The 25,052-nt window shown below is 42.7% G+C and overlaps 1 protein-coding gene across 1 annotated transcript; it reads left to right on the top strand.

Moving 5' to 3' along the window:
- Positions 1-905: 905 nt before the first annotated feature.
- Positions 906-23,539, top strand: spint2 (serine peptidase inhibitor, Kunitz type, 2). Its single transcript, XM_084148016.1, has 9 exons — positions 906-1,570; positions 2,938-3,108; positions 7,890-7,955; positions 15,735-15,803; positions 16,012-16,173; positions 16,308-16,388; positions 16,598-16,768; positions 18,675-18,716; positions 22,480-23,539. Exons 1-9 carry the CDS (start codon positions 1,147-1,149, stop codon positions 22,674-22,676), a joined length of 1,383 nt encoding a protein of 460 aa, XP_084004142.1. The 5' UTR covers positions 906-1,146; the 3' UTR covers positions 22,677-23,539.
- The last annotated feature ends 1,513 nt before the right edge of the window (positions 23,540-25,052 follow it).

Raw genomic sequence — 25,052 nt, 5'->3', positions numbered from 1 at the left:
GTCGATGTGCCCTTGAGCAAGGCACTTAACCCTAATTGCTCCTGTAAGTCGCTCTGGATAAGAGCGTCTGCTAAATTACTAAAACGTATTACTGATGCACTAAGCCATTTGGTTATAGGTTATACCCAGGGTTGCAGAACGCAATAAGTCCTGTTTGCAGCCTACTGACTTCTTTACACATGTCGGTTAGTTTGTCCTCGCTGTAAACACTAGACTTTGACTCATATCTGCACACTCCTAAACAGGATATATTTTTAACATAACTGTAATACGGCACTGAACCTACTAGATGATGCTTGGAGCTGGCATTGTCCGCTCACCTTTCCAATCACCAAACACTGGAAAGCATGAACAATGTTATTTCACATACTTCTGACAGCTGAAGCAAACACACACCGTTTTATAGTAGACTTGTGACATGCTTTTATTCTAAATAAGAATTCAAATAAACTTGCCCAAATCAACCGGTATTTCTCCTACTTTTCTTGCTCTTGCCTGCGCTCTAGTGGGGTGACTTACCATGTACCACTGGATATCAAGTTTATGGCAGAAGGGTAATGGTGCCATCTTGTGGTATCAAAATAAAATGGATTCACTATTTGGCGAATGTAATGTAGACTACCTGTACTCATGTACAACATCTGTGTTAGTCTACGACAACAACAAAATAACTAAATGCGTGATTAGATTGAACAAATCCGTAGGCCTAACAATCGCTAAGTAAATATCTAATACATCTGAATGTCATGCAAAAGAACACAGAAGAGGGAACTTTTGAAAAAAGTTGAACCTAACGTCACACGCTCATAAGGACGCTTGGGGCGCCTCAGCAGGACCGAACGGTTTGGAAAGTTCAGATAGAAATATGATATGTAGAACACGTTGGCTCTATTTACGACATTTCTATCTGCAACGTTCAAACACGTTTGGCAACTGAACATTGCCTCACATTATCCCGTGGTCGAGGAAAATAGCACTTGTCGCTAGCTACGGTGTATTCAAGACTACAAAAGGAGGTCGCTTCAACAAGAAAGGAGTTTCGCTTACAGCTTCTAATAGTCTAAGACGAATTGCTACCTCGATCAATAACATATTATTTGGTAGACGATTATTTACTTTGACGAAGGCTTTCACGGAAAAAAAACGATGAAACAGGTGTGGAGTGGTGGTGTATTGTTCCTACTGCTCGTGGTACTGGCCCGCGGTCAGTTGGACGAAGAGAAACAAGGATGCGCTTGGGATGTGGACACCGACCCCGACCAAGGTCTTGACCCAAAATCCCTTGAAGCTGGAGCCAGACATTTGGCTCACCTGCCGGAGATGGACTGCAAGGGGTGTCAGGATGCTTGCTGCGGCGACCAGGACTGCCAGCTCGCTTTGATTGGAACCCCAGCTGATGGAACTTCGGAGTGTTTTCTCGTCAGCTGCATGAAAGATGGAAAGGACGTCTGCGTTTTACAGTCCGATTCACAGTTCAAAGTCTACCGCAAAAAGACGCAGCCCAACACTAAAAAAGTCGAAGTTGACTCTCTTAGTGAAGCTGGTGTCCCCAGGGAAGTCAACGTGACAGGTAGGCATATTGGTCTTTAGGACAATGACAATTCAGGTGCGTCATTGGCACTTATAGGGACTGCTTTAGCCAAGTAGGCTAGACTAGGCTATATCAGTACTTTGTCAATGAATATGCCAATTGCCTAGTTTTTGGTGGGGTCAATATGGCTTACAAATTAGGGCAATGTGGCAGAGGACCATTCCCCAGCTCTGTCCTGGTTTTGCAATCCTTTTTATTGAGCTAAGGAATCATAGTGCAAGTTATGCACTCTAGAAATTAAATTTGACCTGGACTTTAGCCTTTCAGTCAGTTTAAAGTGTGAAAATGAATTATGGACCACCACTCAAGTTTATACAGTGTTGTCTCTTTTATTTGCTTCTTCCAATACACATTAACCCAGTGGCGACCAGTGCTCATTGTTCTGTATTTCATGGTGCTGCGTTTTAGTCTCACATACGCCATCCACTGCTTTGCATACCGTCATACATTCGTAGCCAGGTAAGGTGCGTTTTACAAAGTGGAACAATTAGGAAAGCGTGGTTTTTCTGTGCCAGGGGTATTGAATCCTATTGGAGTTCACAGGACGTTTTTTGTGTGGCAACTTCACCCATTTCTCTGGCACACACACTTACTTCCTGATAGGTGAACTTTCATGGGGAGAGATGGTGCTTTCAAGACAACTGCGAACTCGGAAAAAACCGAGGTCAAATTATGACGTCAGTGATCTTCAGGTTGGAAAGTCGGAGATCGAGAAAGAGGTCAGAGTTCCCAACTTGGAATTCCGAGTGAATGACCGTTAAACGTTTTTTTCTCCCATCGGAGCTCGTTTTTTTCCGAGTTCCCAGTTGTCTTGAACGCACTGAAGTCGGAAGTCGGAGATGTCTGAGTTCCCACTGCCCAATTGTTTTGAACACGGCAAGAGACTGGGCCAACCAGTCAGCCAGGTTTGCATGTGCAAGATAAGATTGATTTGTATAATAGGATGGAACGTCTTCTGAGGTGGAGTGGAGAGACTCAGGTCGGCGCTCCTTTGTCATGTTTTGTTTGTCCATTCCAGCTCCCATGGTTTCACTCAGTTTGTAAATCATAGGGAAATAAAGGCAGGAGAAAGCCACAGTAGGCCTACTAACTCTCCTCCTAGAAAGGTGCTTTTCTTTGACAACTAGGCCCTCATCATACATTTATTTATTACTTATATTATTTTGTTTTGGTGTTAATCATATTTTCATCTTGACTGATGTAGTTCCCGATTTGCTACTCTTTGACTATAGAACGTGCCCCTTTTTAAGCATGTAATCCGACAACGGATAGGTTTCCATGTGAATTGAGCTTTTTGTGACCCGCTTCAGTGTTAACCTCTCGTCTGCCCTTTCCTCTTCCCACAGATAAGTGCCGCATGCCCATGGTAGTGGGCTCCTGCCGCGCTGCCTTCCCCAAATACTACTATGACGTAACCAACCAGACCTGCAAGCTGTTCATCTATGGCGGCTGCGACGGCAACGGAAACAACTTTCACACTCAGGAGGAGTGTGAGGGGGCTTGTAGTGGGGTGACAGGTGAGATATCGTTCTACCTAGGTGATTTTCCATATTGGGGAAATATTTGTGGGTGTGTGGTTTCTCTGTTGGCCCAGCCATGGCGTCACTGCCGGGGCGTTGTCAGTGGAACGCAGCTGTGGTCTTAAGTCAACACATAGACAGTCTGAGGTGGTGGGAGCCAGCGGTAACAGAGGAGGAAGTGACCTTGTGGAAACTAAGTAACAGAGAGGGAAGTCTCACGTTACTAACAGCCTTCAGCAGGGACTGCTGGGGGGCAATTCCAATGTAATAGAATTAGGCAAAGACTCAGATTTTTTAACTTTAAAATGTATGCATTTTACAAAAGCACATTTACAGGAAGAACTGTGCAGATGCAAAGTTTGGTTACGGAAAAAAACAGAGTGAGATTTTACTGTAATTCTGTTACTAAACTTTGCATCTGCACAGTTTTTCCAGTAAATGTTAAGAAAATAATAATTGACTGTGTAATTTGTTCCAGGTGGTCATGGTGCATAGAGTTGTATGGTTTGTTTTAAAACTTTTATATAAATGGTTTTAAATTTTTAAAGCGAAAAATCTGAGTCTCAGCATAATTCTGTTACTGTGGAAATGCCACGGGTTAAAAGACATGCCATGTTGGGGTTAAGTCTTTGTTTTCTCGGTAATTAGGCCTACCTATTTTTTTTTTTTCTCGACGTCTTACATTTCCCCCTGCCCCGGCTTGTGTATGGTTGATCATTATTTAATGTGCATTTTATTCATCTCCCAAAGTCATAATTCTAAACTGGATTGGGCAGTCAGCGTTTTGTTTCAACTCAAATTGCCAAAACACAGAATGATTGTGTCAACATCTTTTCAGCAGGTTTAACTAACTCCCTTGTGTGTCTTAGTCCACACCCCAATGTTATTTAGGGTTTTCACAGCAATCAGTACTGGTTCTTTTGTTGTTGCTTTGCTGTAGGGCAGGGATGGGCAACTTTGATGGGGGGTGGGGGGCCACAAAAAATCGGAACTCATCATGGGCTAATTGAGTGACTGACATAATGATAGAAAAACTGATAAACAACCAAATTTCGAAATTGCAACTTGTGTATTCTACACTGAACAAAAATATAAACGCAACATGTAAATTGTTGGTCCCATGTTTCATGAGCTTAAATAAAAGATCCCCGAAAATTTTTCCATACGCACAAAAAACACATTTCTCTCAAATTTTGTGCACAAATTTGTTTACATCCCTGTTAGTGAGCATTTCTCATTTGCCAAGATAATCCATCCACCGGACAGGTGTGGCATATCAAGAAGCTGATCATTACACAGGTGCACTTTGTGCTGTGGACAATAAAAAGCCACTTTAAAATGTGCAGTTTTGTCACACAACACAATGCCACAGATGTCTCAAGTTTTAAGGGAGTGTGCAATTGGCATGCTGACTGCAGGAATGTCCACCAGTCTTGTTGCCAGAGAATTGAATGTTGATTTCTCTACCATAAGCCGCCTCAATGTCGTTTTAGAGAATTTGGCAGTACGTCCAACTGGCCTCACAACCGCAAACCATGTGTAACCTCACCAGCCCAGGACTGCCACATCCGGCTTCTTCACCTGAAGGATCATTTGAGACCAACCACCCGGACAGCAGATTAAACTGTGGGTTTGCACAACCGAAGGATTTCTGCACAAACTGTCAGAAACCGTCTCAGGGAAGCTTATCTGCGGGCTTGTCGTCCTCACCAGGGTCTTGACCTGACAGCAGTTCGGGTCGTAAACGACGTCAGTGGGCAAATTGCTCACCTTCGATGGCCACTGGCACGCTGTAGAAGTGTGCTCTTCAAGGATAAATCCCGGTTTCAACTGTACTAGGCAGATGGCAGACGTGTGGGCGAGTGGTTTGCTAATGTCAACGCTGTGAACTGAGTGCTCCGTGGGGTTATGGTATGGGCAGGCATAAGCTACAGACAATGAACACAATTGCATTTTAACTATGGCAATTTTGATTGCGCAGAGATACCTTGACGAGATACTGAGGCCCTTTGTCGTGCCATTCATCCACCGCCATCACCTCATGTTTCAGCATGATAATGCACGGCCCCATGTCACAAGGATCTGTACACAAACTGAAAATGTCCCAGTTCTTCCATGGCCTGCGTACTCATCAGACATGTCACCAGTTGAGCATGTTTGGGATGCTCTGGATTGACGTGTAAGACCGTGTGTTCCAGTTCCCGCCAATATCCAGCAACTTCACACAGCCATTGAAGAGGAGTGGGACAACATTCCACAGGCCACAATCAACAGCCTGATCAACTCTATGCGAGGTGTCGCACTGCATGAGGCAAATGGTGGTCACACCAGATACTGACTGGTTTTCTGATCAATGCCCCTACCTTTTTATTTAAGGTATCTGTGACCAACAGCCCTGTAAGCAATCCCCTATTGGTAAAAATAGGGAAGTTCTAGCATGCATCACTATGGTAGTTTACTGCACATACTATTGTCCTTTTAGAAATAGTCAAAATAGCATCTCCTCCTTGTGGTCACTCCACTAGGGTCCTGGCAGCATCCTTAAGTTCTTCACATCAGTCCAGCAGGCTACTAGTCCAACTCCTGTCTCGGTTTCCTACTTTGAGTAAGCTACAGAAAATTGAATTATACCTAAACAAAGTAAATTAACTAAAATAGGTCATTTTTAAAGGCTTAGTTGGAACAATAAAACAGGACCAGGACCATTCATGTGAGTCTCAACTACTAAGCTAGTTAGTGTGACGTCATCCCTTTGAGGTGTAGAGTGTTTGTCATGGGTGTGTGTCGTGTGCATAGATGGTGTTATGCTTGTTTCAGCTTACCCAATGCCAAACCGGTTAAGCGACCTCTGTACGATGAGATGAACTGCATTTTTCACAAGGGTTGGCCTGAGCCGTGCACTACAGTCTCAACCATTCCGTAATAATAAACTCTTCGTAGTCAGGCTCTTGCAATTGGAGTTAATGTACAGTGCTGTGAAAAAGTATTTGCCCCCTTTCTAATTTTCTCTACTTCTGCATATTTGTGATACTGAATGTTATCATATCTTCAACCAAAACCTAATATTAGATAAAGGGAACATAAGTGAACAAATAACACAACAATTACATATTTATTTCATAAACAAAGTTATGCAACACCCAATTCCCCTGTGTGAAAAAGTAATTGCCCCCTTACACTCAATAACTGGTTGTGCCACCTTTAGCTGCAATGACTCCAACCAAATGCTTCCTGTAGTTGTTGATCAGTCTCATGTCGCTGTGGAGGAATTTTGGCCCACTCTTCCATGCAGAACTGCTTTAACTCAGTGACGTGTGGGTTTTCAAGCATGAACTGCTCGTTTCAAGTCCTACCACAACATCTCAATTGGGATTAAGTCTGGACATTGACTAGGCCTTCCCAAAACATCCAATTTGTTGCTTTTTAGCCATTTTCATGTAGACTTGATTGTGTGTTTTGGATCATTGTCTTGCTGCATGACCCACCTGCGCTTCAGCTTCAGCTCACAGACGGATGGTCTGACATTCTCCTGTAGAATTCTCTGATACAGAGCAGAATTCATGGTTCCTTCTATTAAGGCAAGTCGTCCAGGTCCTGAGCCAGCAAAGCATCCCCAAACCATCACACCACCACCACCATGCTTGACCTTTGGTATGATGTTCTTACTGTGGAATGCAGTGTTTGGTTTTCGCCAGGCATAATGGGACCCATCTCGTCCAAAAAGTTGACTGAAGTTTGCCAAAAAGCACTTGGATGATCATCAAGACTCTTGGAAGAACGTTCTATGGACAGATGATTCAAAAGTATAGCTTTTTGGACAACATGGTTCCAGTAATGCCTGGCGAAAACCAAACACTGCATTCCACAGTAAGAACATCATACCAAAGGTCAAGCATGGTGGTGGTGTGATGGTTTGGGGATGCTTTGCTGCATGGGGTGTCTCCTTTTTGGTTATTGAACTATAGTAAGTAAATTGGATTTACACCCGGTAACGAAATTACAGTAATGAAATGTCATCATGGGTCCCTGAAATGTACTACATAGAAATGCATAATTATGGATATGAATATAAGACATGTCTATGTCCTGGTAAGTTTGCTGTTACTTACAGCAGTCATGCTAATCACATTAGCGCACGTGAGCTCAACCATCCCATATACGGGACACCGATCCCGCAGAGGTTAAACAATCTCTCTTTAATTTCCCAACTTTTTCGAGCATTCAATAAAGCTCAGTATTTGAATTATTTATTTTATACAGTCATTTATGCTCATCTTTATCAATGGTGTCAATTTCAGACCCCACGGTATATGCCTTAATAAAAAATGTTTTATAGACTCTTAGCTTTCATTTGACAGTTGGTTCTCATGGGTCCGTTTTACATGGATGTTGCCCAACAAAGTCCACATTCTACCATGTGAAGAGTCAGTACATCTGAATTATTGCTGGCCGCTTGTTTAGACAGGAAATAGCTGTAATTCGGGATTTGTTTTTTTTTAAAGCATACAAATTGCACTCTAGTCCACTATCGTTTTTTTTTTTTTAATGGGTTGTAATCCGTTTCATGAATAGCTGTTTGTGTTGCTAATATTAACAAGAAGAAGCCATATCTGTTGAAAGGAAATGCTTGCTTTTTCAATGTATTATTTTCAAAGAGAAGCTTCCCTTTTAATCACTTCATTATAAATCGATACACCGTTTTTACAGTAAGGCTAAACCGCGAGTCAATGTGCTTTTGTTCCCTTAATGGGTTTCATGGACCATCACTTTCTCAACAGGTACTGTGCTGTTGTCCAAGGCCTCCCCCATGCAGAGAAGAATGGCTATGACTGCCGACGATCAAGGTAACATATACGTAGCACTATTTACACCACCTATTTTAAACACTTTCTTTAGAAGTAGTAAAACTGGAAATATCATACTGCATCTCTTGGATTGTGTGTCTCCGATTTTAAAAGGCAAAATGTCATGATCGTCAACATTAAAACACAACTTGACTGATGTGTATAATGGCAGCTACTTATGTGTGAGACCTGAGGCGGTTCTAGATAAATCAGTCAACAGTTCCACATTCCTCAGTCCTTCCATAATGTGTACAGCGCCGCTTATCTGTGTTTGTCCAACACACTTCAAATCATAGGTCATGTTATGGTGCCTCATATACAGTGCATTCGGAAAGTATTCAGACCCTTGACTTTTTCCACATTTTGTTACGTTACAGCCTTATTCTAAAATTGATTAAATAAAAACGCTTCCTCATCAATCTACACACAATACCCCATTTAAAAAAAAAAAGGTTTTTAGACATTTCTGCAAGTTTATTAAAAATAAAAAACAGAAATGCCTTATTTACATTAGTATTTGCTATGAGACTCGAAATGGAGCTCCGGTGCATCCTGTTTCCACTGATCATCCTTGATGTTTCTACAACTTGAGTGGAGTCCACCTGTGTCAACGGGTCTGAATACTTTCCGAAGGCACTGTGTGTGTATATACTGAACAAAAATATAAACACAACAATTTCTAAGATTTTACTGAGTTACAGTTCATATGAGGAAATTGGTCAATTGAAATAAATTCATTAGGCCCTAATCTATGGATTTCACATGACTGGGCAGGGGTGCAGCCATGGGTGGGCGCATAGGCCCACCCACTTGGCAGCCAGGCCCACCCACTGGGGAGCCAGGCCCAACCAATCAAAATGAGTTTATCCCCACAAAAAGGCTTTATTACAGACCGAAATACTCCTTAGCGTGGGCCTCCTGAGAGGCGCAGCGGTCTAAGGCACTGCATCGCAGTGCTTTAAGCGTCACTACAGACCCATAGAGCGGCGCACAATTGGCCCAGCGTCGTCCGGGTTAGGTGAGGGTTTGGCTGGGGGGGCTTTACTTGGCTTATCGCGCTCTAGCGACTCCTTGTGGCGGGCCGGGCGCCTGCAGGCTGACTTCGGTCGTCAGTTGAATGGTGTTTCCTCCGACACATTGGTGTGGCTGGCTTCCGGGTTAAGCGGGCGGGTGTTAAGAAACGCAGTTTGGCGGGTCATGTTTTGGAGGACGCATGACTCGACCTTCGCATCTCCCGAGCCCGTTGGAGAGTTGCAGCGATGAGACAAGATCGCAATTGGATATCACGAAATTGGGGAGAAAAGGTGATTCCTGCAGTCAGTATGCAAATTGCACGCTCCCTCAACTTGCGACATCTGTGGCATTGTGTTGTGACAAAACTACACATTTTAAAGTAGCCTTTTATTGTCCCCAGCACAAGGTGCACCTGTGTAATGATCATGCTGTTTAATCAGCTTCTTTATGTCACACCTGTCAGGTGGATGGATTATCTTGGCAAAGGAGAAATGCTCACTAACAGGGATGCTTCTGTTTGCCACAGTAAGTGTTGTGCAGTAGGCTTGATTCCGGACCCAGTCAGTTCTGTTGGTGCCTTGATCTCTGAGTATTTTTTTAAATGTTTTATTTATTTCACCTTTATTTAACCAGGTAAGCCAGTTGAGAACAAGTTCTCATTTACAACTGCGACCTGGCCAAGATAAAGCAAAGCACCACCTATTGAGGTCAAAGGGGGGTGAAATGTAACTGAGGTCGTTCGATGAACTACGCTCTTTTGATGCGTAACTTTGCTGGAGACTTGAAGACTTTTGTTAGCTTCCTGAACTCATCCCTATGGGCTTTAGCTAAGTGGGATATCAGTCTTGTGACATGCAGGAGACCTGGTTCGAACCCAGTCAGTCACAAGAGCAAGATTAATAGGTGGAAAAAGGTGAAAGGCTATCCTTAGAAGGGCTATGACAGGGCTATTCAACTGTGTTCTTATGGGGGCCAAATTGTTTTTTCTCCCTTCTATCACGGCCTGTGATCATCATAGAGGGCACATCCATTTTCCAGAGAGCCTTTCAGGAATGGATCATAATAGTTTATAGATGAAATGGTTTGAACTCTATAGGGCCTCCTGTAGCTCAGTTGGTAGAGCATGGCGGCGCTTGCAACGCAAGGGTTGTGGGTTCGATTCCCACGGGGCCCAGTATGAAAAATGTATGCACTCACTAACTGTAAGTCGCTCTGGATAAGAGCGTCTGCTAAATGATTAAAATGTATAGGGAGAAAATAAATTATACATGCCACATTGGCTTCAGAAACCGCCAGAAGCTTCTGTTAACCACAGTTGGCGTTTTTAATTCTATCTGTTCTCCTCTACTTTTCGTGGCTTGCAAAGTACCAGAATGTTGTCTCTGGTTTTGAATCTGAATTTAGAGAACTGAATCTGAATGCATCTGAGAGGTTGAATATATGAAACTTTGATAAACTTGAAATTATAGTTTGTAAACTTGATACACAGACAATGAATGCAATATCTACCATATTGAAACTGAATATATATATATATATATATATATATATATATATATATATATATATATATATATATATATATATATATATATATATATATATATATACTGCTCAAAAAAATAAAGGGAACACTAAAATAACACATCCTAGTTCTGAATGAATGAAATAATCTTATTAAATACTTTTTTCTTTACATAGTTGAATGTGCTGACAACAAAATCACAAAAAAAATATCAGTGAGGTCTTGCATTAGGAGGAACCCAGGGCCAACCGCACCAGCATATGGTCTCACAAGGGGTCTGAGGATCTCATCTCAGTACCTAATGGCAGTCAGGCTACCACTGGCGAGCACATGGAGGGCTGTGCGGCCCCCCAAAGAAATGCCACCCCACACCATGACTGACCCACCGCCAAACCGGTCATGCTGGAGGATGTTGCAGGCAGCAGAACGTTCTCCACGGCGTCTCCAGACTCTGTCACGTGCTCAGTGTGAACCTGCTTTCATCTGTGAAGAGCACAGGGCGCCAGTGGCGAATTTGCCAATCTTGGTGTTCTTTGGCAAATGCCAAACGTCCTGCACGGTGTTGGGCTGTAAGCACAACCCCCACCTGTGGACGTCGGGCCCTCATACCACCCTCATGGAGTCTGTTTCTGACCGTTTGAGCAGACACATGCACATTTGTGGCCTGCTGGAGGTCATTTTGCAGGGCTCTGGCAGTGCTCCTCCTTGCACAAATGCGGAGGTAGCAGTCCTTCTGCTGGGTTGTTGCCCTCCTACGGCCTCCTCCACGTCTCCTGATGTACTGGCCTGTCTCCTGGTAGCACCTCCATGCTCTGGACACTACGCTGACAGACACAGCAAACCTTCTTGCCACAGCTCGCATTGATGTGCCATCCTGGATGAGCTGCACTACCTGAGCCACTTGTGTGGGTTGTAGACTCCGTCTCATGCTACCACTAGAGTGAAAGCACCACCAGCATTCAAAAGTGACCAAAACATCAGCCAGGAAGCATAGGAACTGAGAAGTGGTCTGTGGTCACCACCTGCAAAACCAGTCCTTTATTGGCGGTGTCTTGCTAATTGCCTATAATTTCCACCTGGTGTCTATTCCATTTGCACAACAGCATGTGAAATGTATTGTCAATCAGTGTTGCTTCCTAAGTGGACAGTTTGATTTCACAGAAGTGTGATTGACTTGGAGTTACATTGTGTTTAAGTGTTCCCTTTTATTTTTTTTAGCTGTGTGTGTGTGTGTGTATATATATATATATATATATATATATATATATATATACACACACACATCGTGAGGGGGAAAAAAGTATTTGATCCCCTGCTGATTTTGTACGTTTGCCCACTGACAAAGACATGATCAGTCTATAATTTTAATGGTAGGTTTATTTGAACAGTGAGAGACAGAATAACAACAAAAAAATCCAGAGAAACGCATGTCAAAAATGTTATGTATTGATTTGCATTTTAATGAGGGAAATAAGTATTTGACCCCTCTGCAAAACATGACTTAGTACTTGGTGGCAAAACCCTTGTTGGCAATCAGAGAGGTCAGACATTTCTTGTAGTTGGCCACCAGGTTTGCACACATCTCAAGAGGGATTTTGTCCCACTCCTCTTTGCAGATCTTCTCCAAGTCATTAAGGTTTCGAGGCTGACGTTTGGCAACTCAAACCTTCAGCTCCCTCCACAGATTTTCTATGGGATTAAGGTCTGGAGACTGGCTAGGCCACTCCAGGACCTTAATGTGCTTCTTCTTGAGCCACTCCTTTGTTGCCTTGGCCGTGTGTTTTGGGTCATTGTCATGCTGGAATACCCATCCACGACCCATTTTCAATGCCCTGGCTGAGGGAAGGAGATTCTCACCCAAGATTTGACGGTACATGGCCCCGTCCATTGTCCCTTTGATGCGGTGAAGTTGTCCTGTCCCCTTAGCCGAACCCCCCCCCCCCCAAAGCATAATGTTTCCACCTCCATGTTTGACGGTGGGGATGGTGTTCTTGGGGTCATAGGCAGCATTCCTCCTCCTCCAAACACGGCGAGTTGAGTTGATGCCAAAGAGCTTGATTTTGGTCTCATCTGACCACAACACTTTCACCCAGTTCTCCTCTGAATCATTCAGATGTTCATTGGCAAACTTAAGACGGGCCTGTATATGTGCTTTCTTGAGCAGGGGGACCTTGCGGGCGCTGCAGGATTTCAGTCCTTCACGGCGTAGTGTGTTACCAATTGTTTTCTTGGTGACTATGGTCCCAGCTGACATCATTGACAAGATCCTCCCGTGTAGTTCTGGGCTGATTCCTCACCGTTCTCATGATCATTGCAACTCCACGAGGTGAGATCTTGCATGGAGCCCCAGGCCGAGGGAGATTGACAGGTCTTTTGTGTTTCTTCCATTTGCAAATAATCGCACCAACTGTTGTTACCTTCTCACCAAGCTGCTTGGCGATGGTCTTGTAGCCAATTCCAGCCTTGTGTAGGTCTACAATATTGTCCCTGACATCCTTGGAGAGCTCTTTGGTCTTGGCCATGGTGGAGAGTTTGGAATCTGATTGATTGCTTCTGTGGACAGGTGTCTTTTATACAGGTAACAAGCTGAGATTAGGAGCACTCCCTTTACGAGTGTGCTCCTAATCTCAGCTCGTTACCTGTATAAAAGACACCTGGGAGCCAGAAATCTTTCTGATTGAGAGGGGGTCAAATACTTATTTCCCTCATTTAAAATGCAAATCAATTTATAACATTTTTGACATGTGTTTTTCTGGATTTTTTTGTTGTTATTCTGTCTCTCACTGTTCAAATAAACCTACCATTTAAAATTATAGACTGATCATTTCTTTGTCAGTGGGCAAACGTACAAAATCAGCAGGGGATCAAATACTTTTTTCCCTCACTGTATATATATATATATATATATATATATATATATATATATATATATATATATATATATATACAGTGGGGAAAAAAAGTATTTAGTCAGCCACCAATTGTGCAAGTTCTCCCACTTAAAAAGATGAGAGAGGCCTGTAATTTTCATCATAGGTACACGTCAACTATGACAGACAAAATGAGGACAAAAAATCCAGAAAATCACATTGTAGGATTTTTAATGAATTTATTGGCATATGATGGTGGAAAATAAGTATTTGGTCAATAACACAAGTTTCTCAATACTTTGTTATATACCCTTTGTTGGCAATGACACAGGTCAAACGTTTTCTGTAAGTCTTCACAAGGTTTTCACACACTGTTGCTGGTATTTTGGCCCATTCCTCCATGCAGATCTCATCTAGAGCATGGGATGTTTTGGGGCTGTCGCTGGGCAACACAGACTTTCAACTCCCTCCAAAGATTTTCTATGGGGTTGAGATCTGGAGACTGGCTAGGCCACTCCAGGACCTTGAAATGCTTCTTACGAAGCCACTCCTTCGTTGCCCGGGCGGTGTGTTTGGGATCATTGTCATGCTGAAAGACCCAGCCACGTTTCATCTTCAATGCCCTTGCTGATGGAAGGAGGGTTTCACTCAAAATCTCACGATACATGGCCCCATTCATTCTTTCCTTTATACGGATCAGTCGTCCTGGTCCCTTTGCAGAAAAACAGCCCCAAAGCATGATGTTTCCAACCCCATGCTTCACAGTAGGTATGGTGTTCTTTGGATGCAACTCAGCATTCTTTGTCCTCCAAACATGACGAGTTGAGTTTTTACCAAAAAGTTCTATTTTGGTTTCATCTGACCATATGACATTCTCCCAATCCTCTTCTGGATCATCCAAATGCACTTCAGACGGGCCTGGACATGTACTGGCTTAAGCAGGGGGACACGTCTCGCACTGCAGGATTTGAGTCCCTGGCGGCGTAGTGTGTTACTGATGGTAGGCTTTGATACTTTGGTACCAGCTCTCTGCAGGTCATTCACTAGGTCCCCCCGTGTGGTTCTGGGATTTTTGCTCACCGTTCTTGTGATCATTTTGACCCCACGGGGTGAGATCTTGCGTGGAGCCCCAGATCGAGGGAGATTATCAGTGGTCTTGTATGTCTTCCACTTCCTAATAATTGCTCCCACAGTTGATTTCTTCAAACCAAGCTGCTTACCTATTGCAGATTGAGTCTTCCCAGCCTGGTGCAGGTCTACAATTTTGTTTCTGGTGTCCTTTGACAGCTCTTTGGTCTTGGCCATAGTGGAGTTTGGAGTGTGACTGTTTGAGGTTGTGGACAGGTGTCTTTTATACTGATAACAAGTTCAAACAGGTGCCATTAATACAGGTAACGAGTGGAGGACAGAGGAGCCTCTTAAAGAAGAAGTTACAGGTCTGTGAGAGCCAGAAATCTTGCTTGTTTGTAGGTGACCAAATACTTATTTTCCATCATAATTTGCAAATAAATTCATTAAAAATCCTACAATGGGATTTTCTGGATTTTTTTTTCTCAATTTGTCTGTCATAGTTGACGTGTACCTATGATGAAAATTACAGGCCTCTCTCATCTTTTGAAGTGGGAGAACTTGCACAATTGGTGGCTGACTAAATACTTTTTTTCCCCACTGTATATATGAGAGATAATTTTAATCTATTAGATTGAAATGTAATTACAGAAATTACAGTAACATTTCTCAATGCGTTTAGGCGTCCATATGACTTTTTTTTCTTCTTTTTTTTCTTTTTCTGTTGGACCAAATGAAAATAGCAAGTTGAAACCGCTTGTCAAAGAGGAAGAATGTCGTCTACCTTCCCGCCTTTGGGACAATGACTCCCATTGTTAGGGCGGAGACATGAGCATCTTGTCATTATATACAGATCTCTGGTGTAAATGGGAGGTGGACAGAGGGAGCGAAGGCAACATGAGAACAAGTGGATATAAATGAAAAGTAAAAAGAAACTGGATTCTTGTGGCATTTTGGAATATTGTGCAAAAACAAACATTCAAATTAATTTGATATTGTTCAGCCCTAACTCCAAGGCATGCTTTGAATACTGAATATGTACATTTTGTTACTATGAAGATTAGCTAAATAAATGTGTCTTGACACATCGCATCATTGGTTAATAACAGGGAAGCTGATCTCTGATTTGCTGAGATAATTTTCCTATGCCAAAAGTAGCGGTGCGGGCCTGTTCAAGTACACTGGCTGGGAAGCATGTGATTTTTACAGCACAAAGGTAAACATACTGTACCCATGGTGACAGTGTATTGTGTGATCACTGTAATTCCAACAATTTTGACTGACTTTAAAATGGGTCACTAGCTGCCAGTCCTGAGGATCCTGCCAGTTCTAACGATCTCCTTCCCAAGATGACATCAGATGACTTTATCGGCAAGTTGTCTGTTTCTCTCACTCCTCTTTGTTTCTTTCTATTCCTGTTGTCTTCCCTTCCCTGTAAATTCAATTGATAACACTCCTCTTCCTGTCCTAACTGTGTTTAGTGAATTATATGCTCTCTCCTCTTCCTATTCTCTCTTAATTGCTGTCATTTCCTGTTTGAGTGGTGCTGACCTCTGACCCTTTTCTCCTGTCCAATTAGAGATGTGCCAGGCCAGTCCAGAAACAGGGCCATGCCGCGCCTCCCATCGCCACTACTACTTCGACAGCTCCACCGGCACCTGCCAGCCCTTCATCTACGGAGGCTGCCTTGGCAACAAGAACAACTACGATACTGCCGAGAGGTGCCTCGCCACCTGCACAGGTGCTCTTCACCCTCCCCCTCTATCACCTCCTCCCATTATTACCTGACACTTCTCACATCCCACCAACCCCAACAGGCCTCCCCACCCAGCAACCCCTCTCTCTCTTACATTGACTTATTTTATATCTCTCCAGTGACCGTCATCCCTGGCTCTAAGGGAAGGAAAGGATCTGATGCAGACAAACCTACAGATGACAAGAGCATTGAACATAAAGGTAACTGGATAGAGGACATATTTCTGCAGTATGGCTTTTGGCTAGCTCCTTTAGGTTGATGTTCAGTGTAAACCATTCCCCCTGCATGGTGTAGTTACCTGTTCAGGGATCAGTCTCAAACATGTCCTTCCTGATGTGATAGCCTTTTTCACAGGTCTGCAGGTTTGAGATCAGTTCTGATTGTCCCCTGGTCCTCCTTTCCTCCACAGATGCTTGCATGGTGCCCTCAGACGCAGGCCCTTGCCGCGCTGCCTTCAGTATGTACTACTTTGACCGTAGCACTAGCTCCTGCAAGTCTTTCATCTACGGTGGCTGCCAGGGAAATGATAACCGCTACGGCACACTGGACGAATGCATGGCCCGGTGCACTGGAATGGACGGTAAGGATGGACTGCATTTCAGTGATCTGACAAATAGGGTGAAATGATAAATTGTCTGGTTATGGGAGTGATTAAGTTAGCCTCAGGCTTCTCATGGAGTTCAAAAGCCTGGGGGAAGTTAAATATAGTGGGTATCGTAAGTATTCACCCACATTGGATTAAAACAATTTTTTTGTTGCGTTACAAAGTGGGATTGAAATGGATTTAGTTATTGATCTACACAAAATGCACCAGAATGTCAAAGTGAAAAGAACAAATTAATACAAATAAAATAACTAAAATATAGTTGTTGCGGCCTCCCGAGTGGCGCAGCGGTCTAAGGCACTGCACCGCAGTGCTAGAGGCGTCATGACAGATCCGGGTTCGATCCCAGGCTGTTTCGCAGCCATCCGCGACCGGAAGACCCATGAGGTGGCACACAATTGGCCCAGCGTCGTCCGGCTTAGGGGAGGGTTGGGCCGGCTGGGATGTCCTTGTCCCATCGCGCACTAGCGACTCTTTGTGGCGGCCGGGCGCATGCATGCTGACTTCGGCCACCAGGCTTCCGGGTTAAGCATGCAGTGTGTCAAGAAGCAGTGTGACTTGGCAGGGTCGTATTTTGGAGGACGCATGGCTCTCGACCTTCGCCTCTCCCGAGTCCATACGGGAGTTCCAGTGATGGGACAAGACTGTAACTACCAATTTGATATCACGAAATTGGGGACAAAAAGGGGTAAAAAATGGTATAAAATATTCACCCCTTTTGTTTAGGCAAGCGTAAGTTAGTTAAGGAGTGCAATTTGGCTTAACAAATCACATAGTAAGTTATATTGACTCACTCTGTGTGAAATAATAGGGGTTGACATGATTTTTTAATGACTACCCCTTCCTCTGTCTGCCATACATACATCTGTAAGGTCCCTCAGTCAAGTATTGATTTTCAAGCACAGATTCAACTACAAAAACCATGGAGCTTTTCGATAGCTTCATAAAGAAGGGCAATGATTTGTTAGTTGGGTAACAATAAGAAATCAGACATCGAATAGCTATTTTAAGCATGGTCAAGTTAATCTTTATGGTGTGGATTATGTATTAAATCACCCAGACACAACAAAGATGGTCGTACTTCTTAACTGAGCTGCCAGACAGGAAGGAAATGTCACCATGAGGCCAATTTTAAAACCGCTACAGAGTTCAATGGCTGTGAAGGGAGAACTGACAACATTGTTGTTACGCCACAATAATGACAGAATGAAAAGAAGAATACAAATTATTCCAAGATAAGGCACTACAATAATACTGCAAAACAATGTTGCTAAGGAATATACTTTTTGGCCTAAATGCAAAGCCTTCTGTTTGGATCAAATCCAACACATCACAAAGTAACTGCCGCCTTATTTTGAAGCATGGTGGTGGCTGCATCATGGTAAGGGTATCCTTGACGTCGACAAAGACTGGGGAGTTTTTCAGGATGAAAAGAAACGGGATAGAGCTAAGCACATGCAAAATCCTAGAGGAAACCTGCTTCAGTCTGCTTTACACCAGACACTGGGAGAGGAATTCACCTTTCAGCAGAACAATAACCTACAACACAAGACCAAATTTGCACAAGTTATTTACCAAGAAGACCGTGAATGTTGCTGAGTGGCGAAGTTAGTTTTTGATTTAACTCTGCTTAAAAATCTATGCCAAGACTTAAAAATTGCTGTCTAGCGATGATCCCCAACACCTTGACAGAGCTTGAAGAATTTTGAAAATAGTAATGGGCAAATATTCAACAATACAGATGTGCAAAGCTCTTATGAGACTTGCCCAAGAAGACTCACAGCTGTAATCGTTGCTGCCAACTGTGTTTCTAACATGTATTGACTTTCTTTTGAAGTGGATATAGTGATATGTTTATTTTCTGATTCCATCATTTTCACAGGCGAGCAAGGGCAACACAATGGCCATAACCGCATGACACCAGGTAAGCTAACCTTCCTTAGGTTCTAGGCTGGCTGAGAGGTTTAAAGGGTCATGTTCCAGTGGGTGTGATATGGCAACACTTAACAGTTCTGAATACACCTTCAGGAGAGTCTATAGGTTTTTATTTAAAGTTTGTTTTGGGTAGTATATGAACTTGGCTTGTGCGAGCCGGAATGGCTCATAGGAACAGGAGCCTATCTCCTGTTTCTGCAGTGTGAGGCATCTTGAGGTACAAGTACACCCCCTGGACAATGCGTTATTTATTTATTTATTTATTTATTTATTTATTTATTTATATATATATATATATATCGAACCCACAACCCTGGCATTGCAATCGCCATGCTCTACCAACTGAGCTACACGGAACTAGATTGGCGGTCAAGCCCTCCGATCTCCTTAATCCTGAGTGCCAAGCAGAGACTCATCAGGTCCCATTTTTACAGTCTTTGGTATGTCTCGGCCGGGCATCGAACACCTAACCTTCCAATCTCAGGGCGGACACTAATCACAAGCCACTGAGTTGGTCTCATTGATAAATGAGACTGTTAGAAATAACACCATGTGATGTGAACCAAAGAGTGATCATGAACAACTGAAAGATTCACTGAGAATATACACAGTGTACAAAACATTAGGAACACCAACGCCTTCCTAATTGAGTTGCACCCCCCTTTGCCCTCAGAACGGCCTCAATTCGTCAGGGCATGCACCCTACAAGGTGTCGAAAGCGTTCCACAGGGATGCTGGCCAATGTTGACTCCAATGCTTCCCACAGTTGTGTCAAGTTGGTTGGATGTCATTTGGGTCGTGGACCATTATTGATACACACGAGAAACTGTTGCGTGTGAAAAACCCAGCAGCGTTGCAGTTCTTGACACAAACTGGTGCGCCTTGCACCTACTACCATACCCTGTTGAATGGCACTTAAATACAGTGGGGAAAAAAAGTATTTAGTCAGCAACCAATTGTGCAAGTTCTCCCACTTAAAAAGATGAGAGAGGCCTGTAATTTTCATCATAGGTACACGTCAACTATGACAGACAAAATGAGAAAAAAAAATCCAGAAAATCACATTGTAGGATTTTTAATGAATTTATTGGCATATGATGGTGGAAAATAAGTATTTGGTCAATAACAAAAGTTTCTCAATACTTTGTTATATACCCTTTTTTGGCAATGACACAGGTCAAACATTTTCTGTAAGTCTTCACAAGGCTTTCACACACTGTTGCTGGTATTTTGGCCCATTCCTCCATGCAGATCTCCTCTAGAGCAGTGATGTTTTGGGGTTGTCGCTGGGCAACACAGACTTTCAACTCCCTCCAAAGATTTTCTATGGGGTTGAGATCTGGAGACTGGCTAGGCCACTCTAGGACCTTGAAATGCTTCTTACGAAGCCACTCCTTCGTTGCCCGGGCGGTGTGTTTGGGATCATTGTCATGCTGAAAGACCCAGCCACGTTTCATCTTCAATGCCCTTGCTGATGGAAGGAGGGTTTCACTCAAAATCTCACGATACATGGCCCCATTCATTCTTTCGTTTACACGGATCAGTCGTCCTGGTCCCTTTGCAGAAAAACAGCCCCAAAGCATGATGTTTCCAACCCTATGCTTCACAGTAGGTATGGTGTTCTTTGGATGCAACTCAGCATTCTTTGTCCTCCAAACATGACGAGTTGAGTTTTTACCAAAAAGTTATATTTTGGTTTCATCTGACCATATGACATTCTCCCAATCCTCTTCTGGATCATCCAAATGCACTTCAGACGGGCCTGGACATGTACTGGCTTAAGCAGGGGGACACGTCTCGCACTGCAGGATTTGAGTCCCTGGCGGCGTAGTGTGTTACTGATGGTTGGCTTTGTTACTTTGGTCCCAGCTCTCTGCAGGTCATTCACTAGGTCCCCCCGTGTGGTTCTGGGATTTTTGCTCACCGTTCTTGTGATCATTTTGACCCCACGGGGTGAGATCTTGCGTGGAGCCCCAGATCGAGGGAGATTATCAGTGGTCTTGTATGTCTTCCATTTCCTAATAATTGCTCCCACAGTTGATTTCTTCAAACCAAGCTGCTTACCTATTGCAGATTCAGTCTTCCCAGCCTGGTGCAGGTCTACAATTTTGTTTTTGGTGTCCTTTGACAGCTCTTTGGTCTTGGCCATTGTGAAGTTTGGAGTGTGACTGTTTGAGGTTGTGGACAGGTGTCTTTTATACTGATAACAAGTTCAAACAGGTGCCATTAATACAGGTAACGAGTGGAGGACAGAGGAGCCTCTTAAAGAAGAAGTTACAGGTCTGTGAGAGCCAGAAATCTTGCTTGTTTGTAGGTGACCAAATACTTATTTTCCACCATAATTTGCAAATAAATTCATTAAAAACCCTACAATGGGATTTTCTGGATTTTTTTTCCTCAATTTGTCTGTCATAGTTGACGTGTACCTATGATGAAAATTACAGGCCTCTCTCATCTTTTTAAGTGGGAGAACTTGCACAATTGGTGGCTGACTAAATACTTTTTTTCCCCACTGTATTTTGTCTTGCCCATTCAGTCTCTGAATGACACACACACAATCCATGTCTCAATTGTCTCAAGGCTTAAAAATCCTTCTTTAACCTGTCTCCTCCCCTACATCTACACTGATTGAAGTGGATTTTACATCCATAAGGGATCATAGCTTTTACCTGAATTCACCTGGTCAGTCAGTCAGTCATGGAAAGAGCAGGTGTTCTTAATATTGTGTACACTTAGTGTACACTCCTTTACTCATTTATTTGGACAGTGAAGCTGCAACTTTTAATTTGGCTCTGTACTCCAGCATTATGGATTTGAGAGAAAATGTTTCAGTGACAGTACAGACAGAATGTCACCTTTTCATGAGGCTATTTTCATATCTGTTTTACCGTTTAGAAATGAAAGCACTATGTATCTTGTATCATTTGAAGGTGTCATAAGTATTTGGACAAATCTGTATTAAAGTAGTCAAAAGTTTGGTATTTGGTCCCATATCAATGACTACATCAAGCTTGTGACTCTACAAACTTGTTGGCCGCATTTTGGCAATTCCATGGTAACAGAGTGATTCAGAGACTCCTATTTTTCACTTTAAGATGTATGTAAAAAAACAAACAATGATTGCAAAGTTAAACAAACCACACAACCTTGCACAAGGACTAGTTTTAACAATTTCCACTGAAAATGTTACAAAAACAAATTTACTTGAACAGTGCCGATGCAAAGTTTGGTAACAAAATGGCCGCACAAACTGTCATTCTCAGCAAAAAGCTGTATACAAGCAACCTATTTCAGACCGGTCTGCACATTTTTTAAAAGTTTGAATGGTGTTTCTAGCTTAAACGGTGGAAGACTAGTTATGACCAGAATTTCTTACCATTAAATTCTATTGGGCACAACATAATCTGCAACACAACCAAAACAAACTGCAAATGCATCCAATACGTTTGTAGAGTCACAAATTTGATCTAGTCATTGCGTTCTAGGAATATGGGACCAAATACTACACTTTTGACTACTTTAATACACACAGTTCAATTTGTCCAAATACTTATAGCGCCTTAATGATTTCATTTCTAAACGGTGAAACATATTTATGAAAATACCCTCAAATAAAAGTAATGTGCTATTGCCTCATATGAAATATTTTGATCTCAAATCCAAAATGCTAAAATATAGAGCCAAATTAAGTTTTAGTTTCACTGTCCAAATAAATAAGTATGGGAGTAAATGCCTCCCTCCTTCCCCTCCAGGGTTCTTCCTGGTGGCTTCGCTGGTTGTGATTTCAGCCCTGATCCTGGTGGGTCTGATCCTCTTCACCTTCCGGTGCTCCAGGCTGCAGCGTGGCCACCGCCGCCTCAGTGACAAGGAAGACCTGCTGCCCGACGAGCAGCTGTCGGAGGAGCAGCTGCCCGAGGAAGCGCTCCCCAAAGTGGGCACCGCACCATAAGGAGGGAGCCCCCCCTGCTCCTGTGTAGCTCCATGGAGCCACAGTCACCTTACGTCACTTTCCATTCCAAATATCACTGACACGGAATGCCTGCATCTGCTGGTTGTCAAGGGATGTATTCATATACGATGGGAAGTTGTTCATTTGTTAATTGTGTTTTTTTTGTCCAAATAGCCACTATACTAATTACGTAGATTAAAATGATAGGTAAATTGCTAATACATGCACACCTGAGAGGTGTTTAGGCCAGGTTTTGGTGAGTGATTTAGACTGTGCTTGACTTTTTCAGATCATAGGGAATTTCTGCTGCTGTCATTACTTTTGTTTATTTAAAAGGCTGAAACTTTGACGGGCAGTCTCCCAGACACAGATTAAGCCTAATCTTGGAGAAAAACACAAACTCAAAGGAGAATCTCCATTAAAATGTTTTTTAGTCCAGGATTAGCTACATCAATGTGTCCGGGAAACCTCCCCTGAATGGGGTTTTAAAACACTTTTGTAAACTTCGCTTTAGTTAATGAACGAACTACTATACTATGTGCACTGTTAACTGTGAGATGTTATTTTGTACACCTATATTCAGTGGCAGGATTGCCTTTTAAAACAAAATATAATGAAGTCAATTTAATGAATGAATAAAATATTTAATGTAACATTTTACTTACAATTTAAGAGGGGAGCACATCATTTAAATCTTAAACATGATAAACATGACATGGATGACACAACTGTTATTTTCATGATTACACTAATACCAAACACTATCCTGTTCTACCTGTAACTCAGCAGTGAGATGGATGACGTCAACACTGCATCCTCTTTATTAACTACTGAATGTGTTTAATAAATAAAATATACTGGTACTTTTTGATTGCTGAATCTCTATTTATATAGCACATTTTTTTACAGTGCAAAGTGCTTCACATACATAAAGAAATTAGAGAATAAAACATACATTTATAAATAAGTAGTAAATAGATACATTTAAGATGGTAAAACAACAGTGGACAGCTAAAAGCGCCCTAGGTAAAAGGTATGTTATTTTTCTTAATGTCAACGGTTTGTCAACTCACTCCCAGCTGCATTTGTATTGCTTGAGATTGGAGAGGACAAGGCTGGAGTGGTTTTTTTCTTACCTCTAGAGGGCAGAAGTGACCATGATACATACTCAGTATCTTAGTGAAGAAACTAGACTGATCTTTGTGGGCACTCCTTAAACTGATCCTATGAGTACATTTTATGCATAGGACTCAAATGTTTTCTTCAACACTAGTTATGGAATTTCAGTGAGTGAAGTTTTTTTCTAAATCAAAACATCCTATTCAAAATGATCATAGTAATTGCGTTCTAGGAATATGGGACTATCATGGTCCAAACACACCAAGACAGTATGGGACTATATGGGACTATCATGGTCCAAACACACCAAGACAGTCGTGAAGAGGTCCTCTGTAGCTCAGCTGGTAGAGCACGGCGCTTGTAACGCCAAGGTAGTGGGTTCGATCCCCGGGACCACCCATACACAAAAAAAAAAATGTATGCACGCACGACTGTAAGTCGCTTTGGATAAAAGCGTCTGCTAAATGGCTTATTATTATTATTATTATTATTATTAGGTTCTCAACTGCCATTTGTATTTCACTGTCAATGTATCTCTTTGCACATTTCATCGCCATGCAAAAAGGCTCGAGATAAACTAAGAGGTTATCTTGACGGGGTGGGTCGTTTTTGTAATAAAACACAGGAATCGGCTGAACATTTTCATTCCGCACGATTCTAAAATGACCTAGCTAATTGAGCAAACTTAATTCGGAATGAATTGGTTCCAGGCCTGGGAAATGGTTAGTGATAAAGTAGGTAGCCAGCCACATACAGAGGCTGTGGAGTGGGTGTGGTCATGCAGGGTTTGGTGTTGTGTTGCTGGCTCTTTTTCAATTCATTTTTCTCGATTCCTTGCACCCTATCTCCTTGCCTCTTCAAAATCCATTGGAGAAGGTGGTACAAGGGGAGGGAGGGACTTTGGATCTTCTCCTCAAATACGGTTGAAAAGGAGGCGGCGGCGATAGGATGCGAGGAACCACAGAAAGACAAATTGAGATAGAGCCCCAGTGTAAAGTTCACCTTCCTCTCCCGTTCCTTTCTGCTGAAGAGGCTGAATATGAAGCAGCTGGACTCCTTGACGTTGTGTCCTTGGGTACTAAAGTGCTCTGCTTTCGCTGAGCTCTAAAATGAGGCCCTAAAGACCAAATGATTAGCTCATTTCCCAACCATGTAAATCCACCCTCTCCTCCCACGCACGCATACACACACACACACACACTCATTATTAGTCAATGAGATTCAAATTCATTTCCATAAACAATCAAACAGAATGAT

Source organism: Coregonus lavaretus (assembly GCF_964263955.1).
Source record: "Coregonus lavaretus genome assembly, chromosome: 30".
Lineage (NCBI taxonomy): Eukaryota > Metazoa > Chordata > Actinopteri > Salmoniformes > Salmonidae > Coregonus > Coregonus lavaretus.
This window is presented reverse-complemented; position numbering and strand designations above follow the sequence as displayed.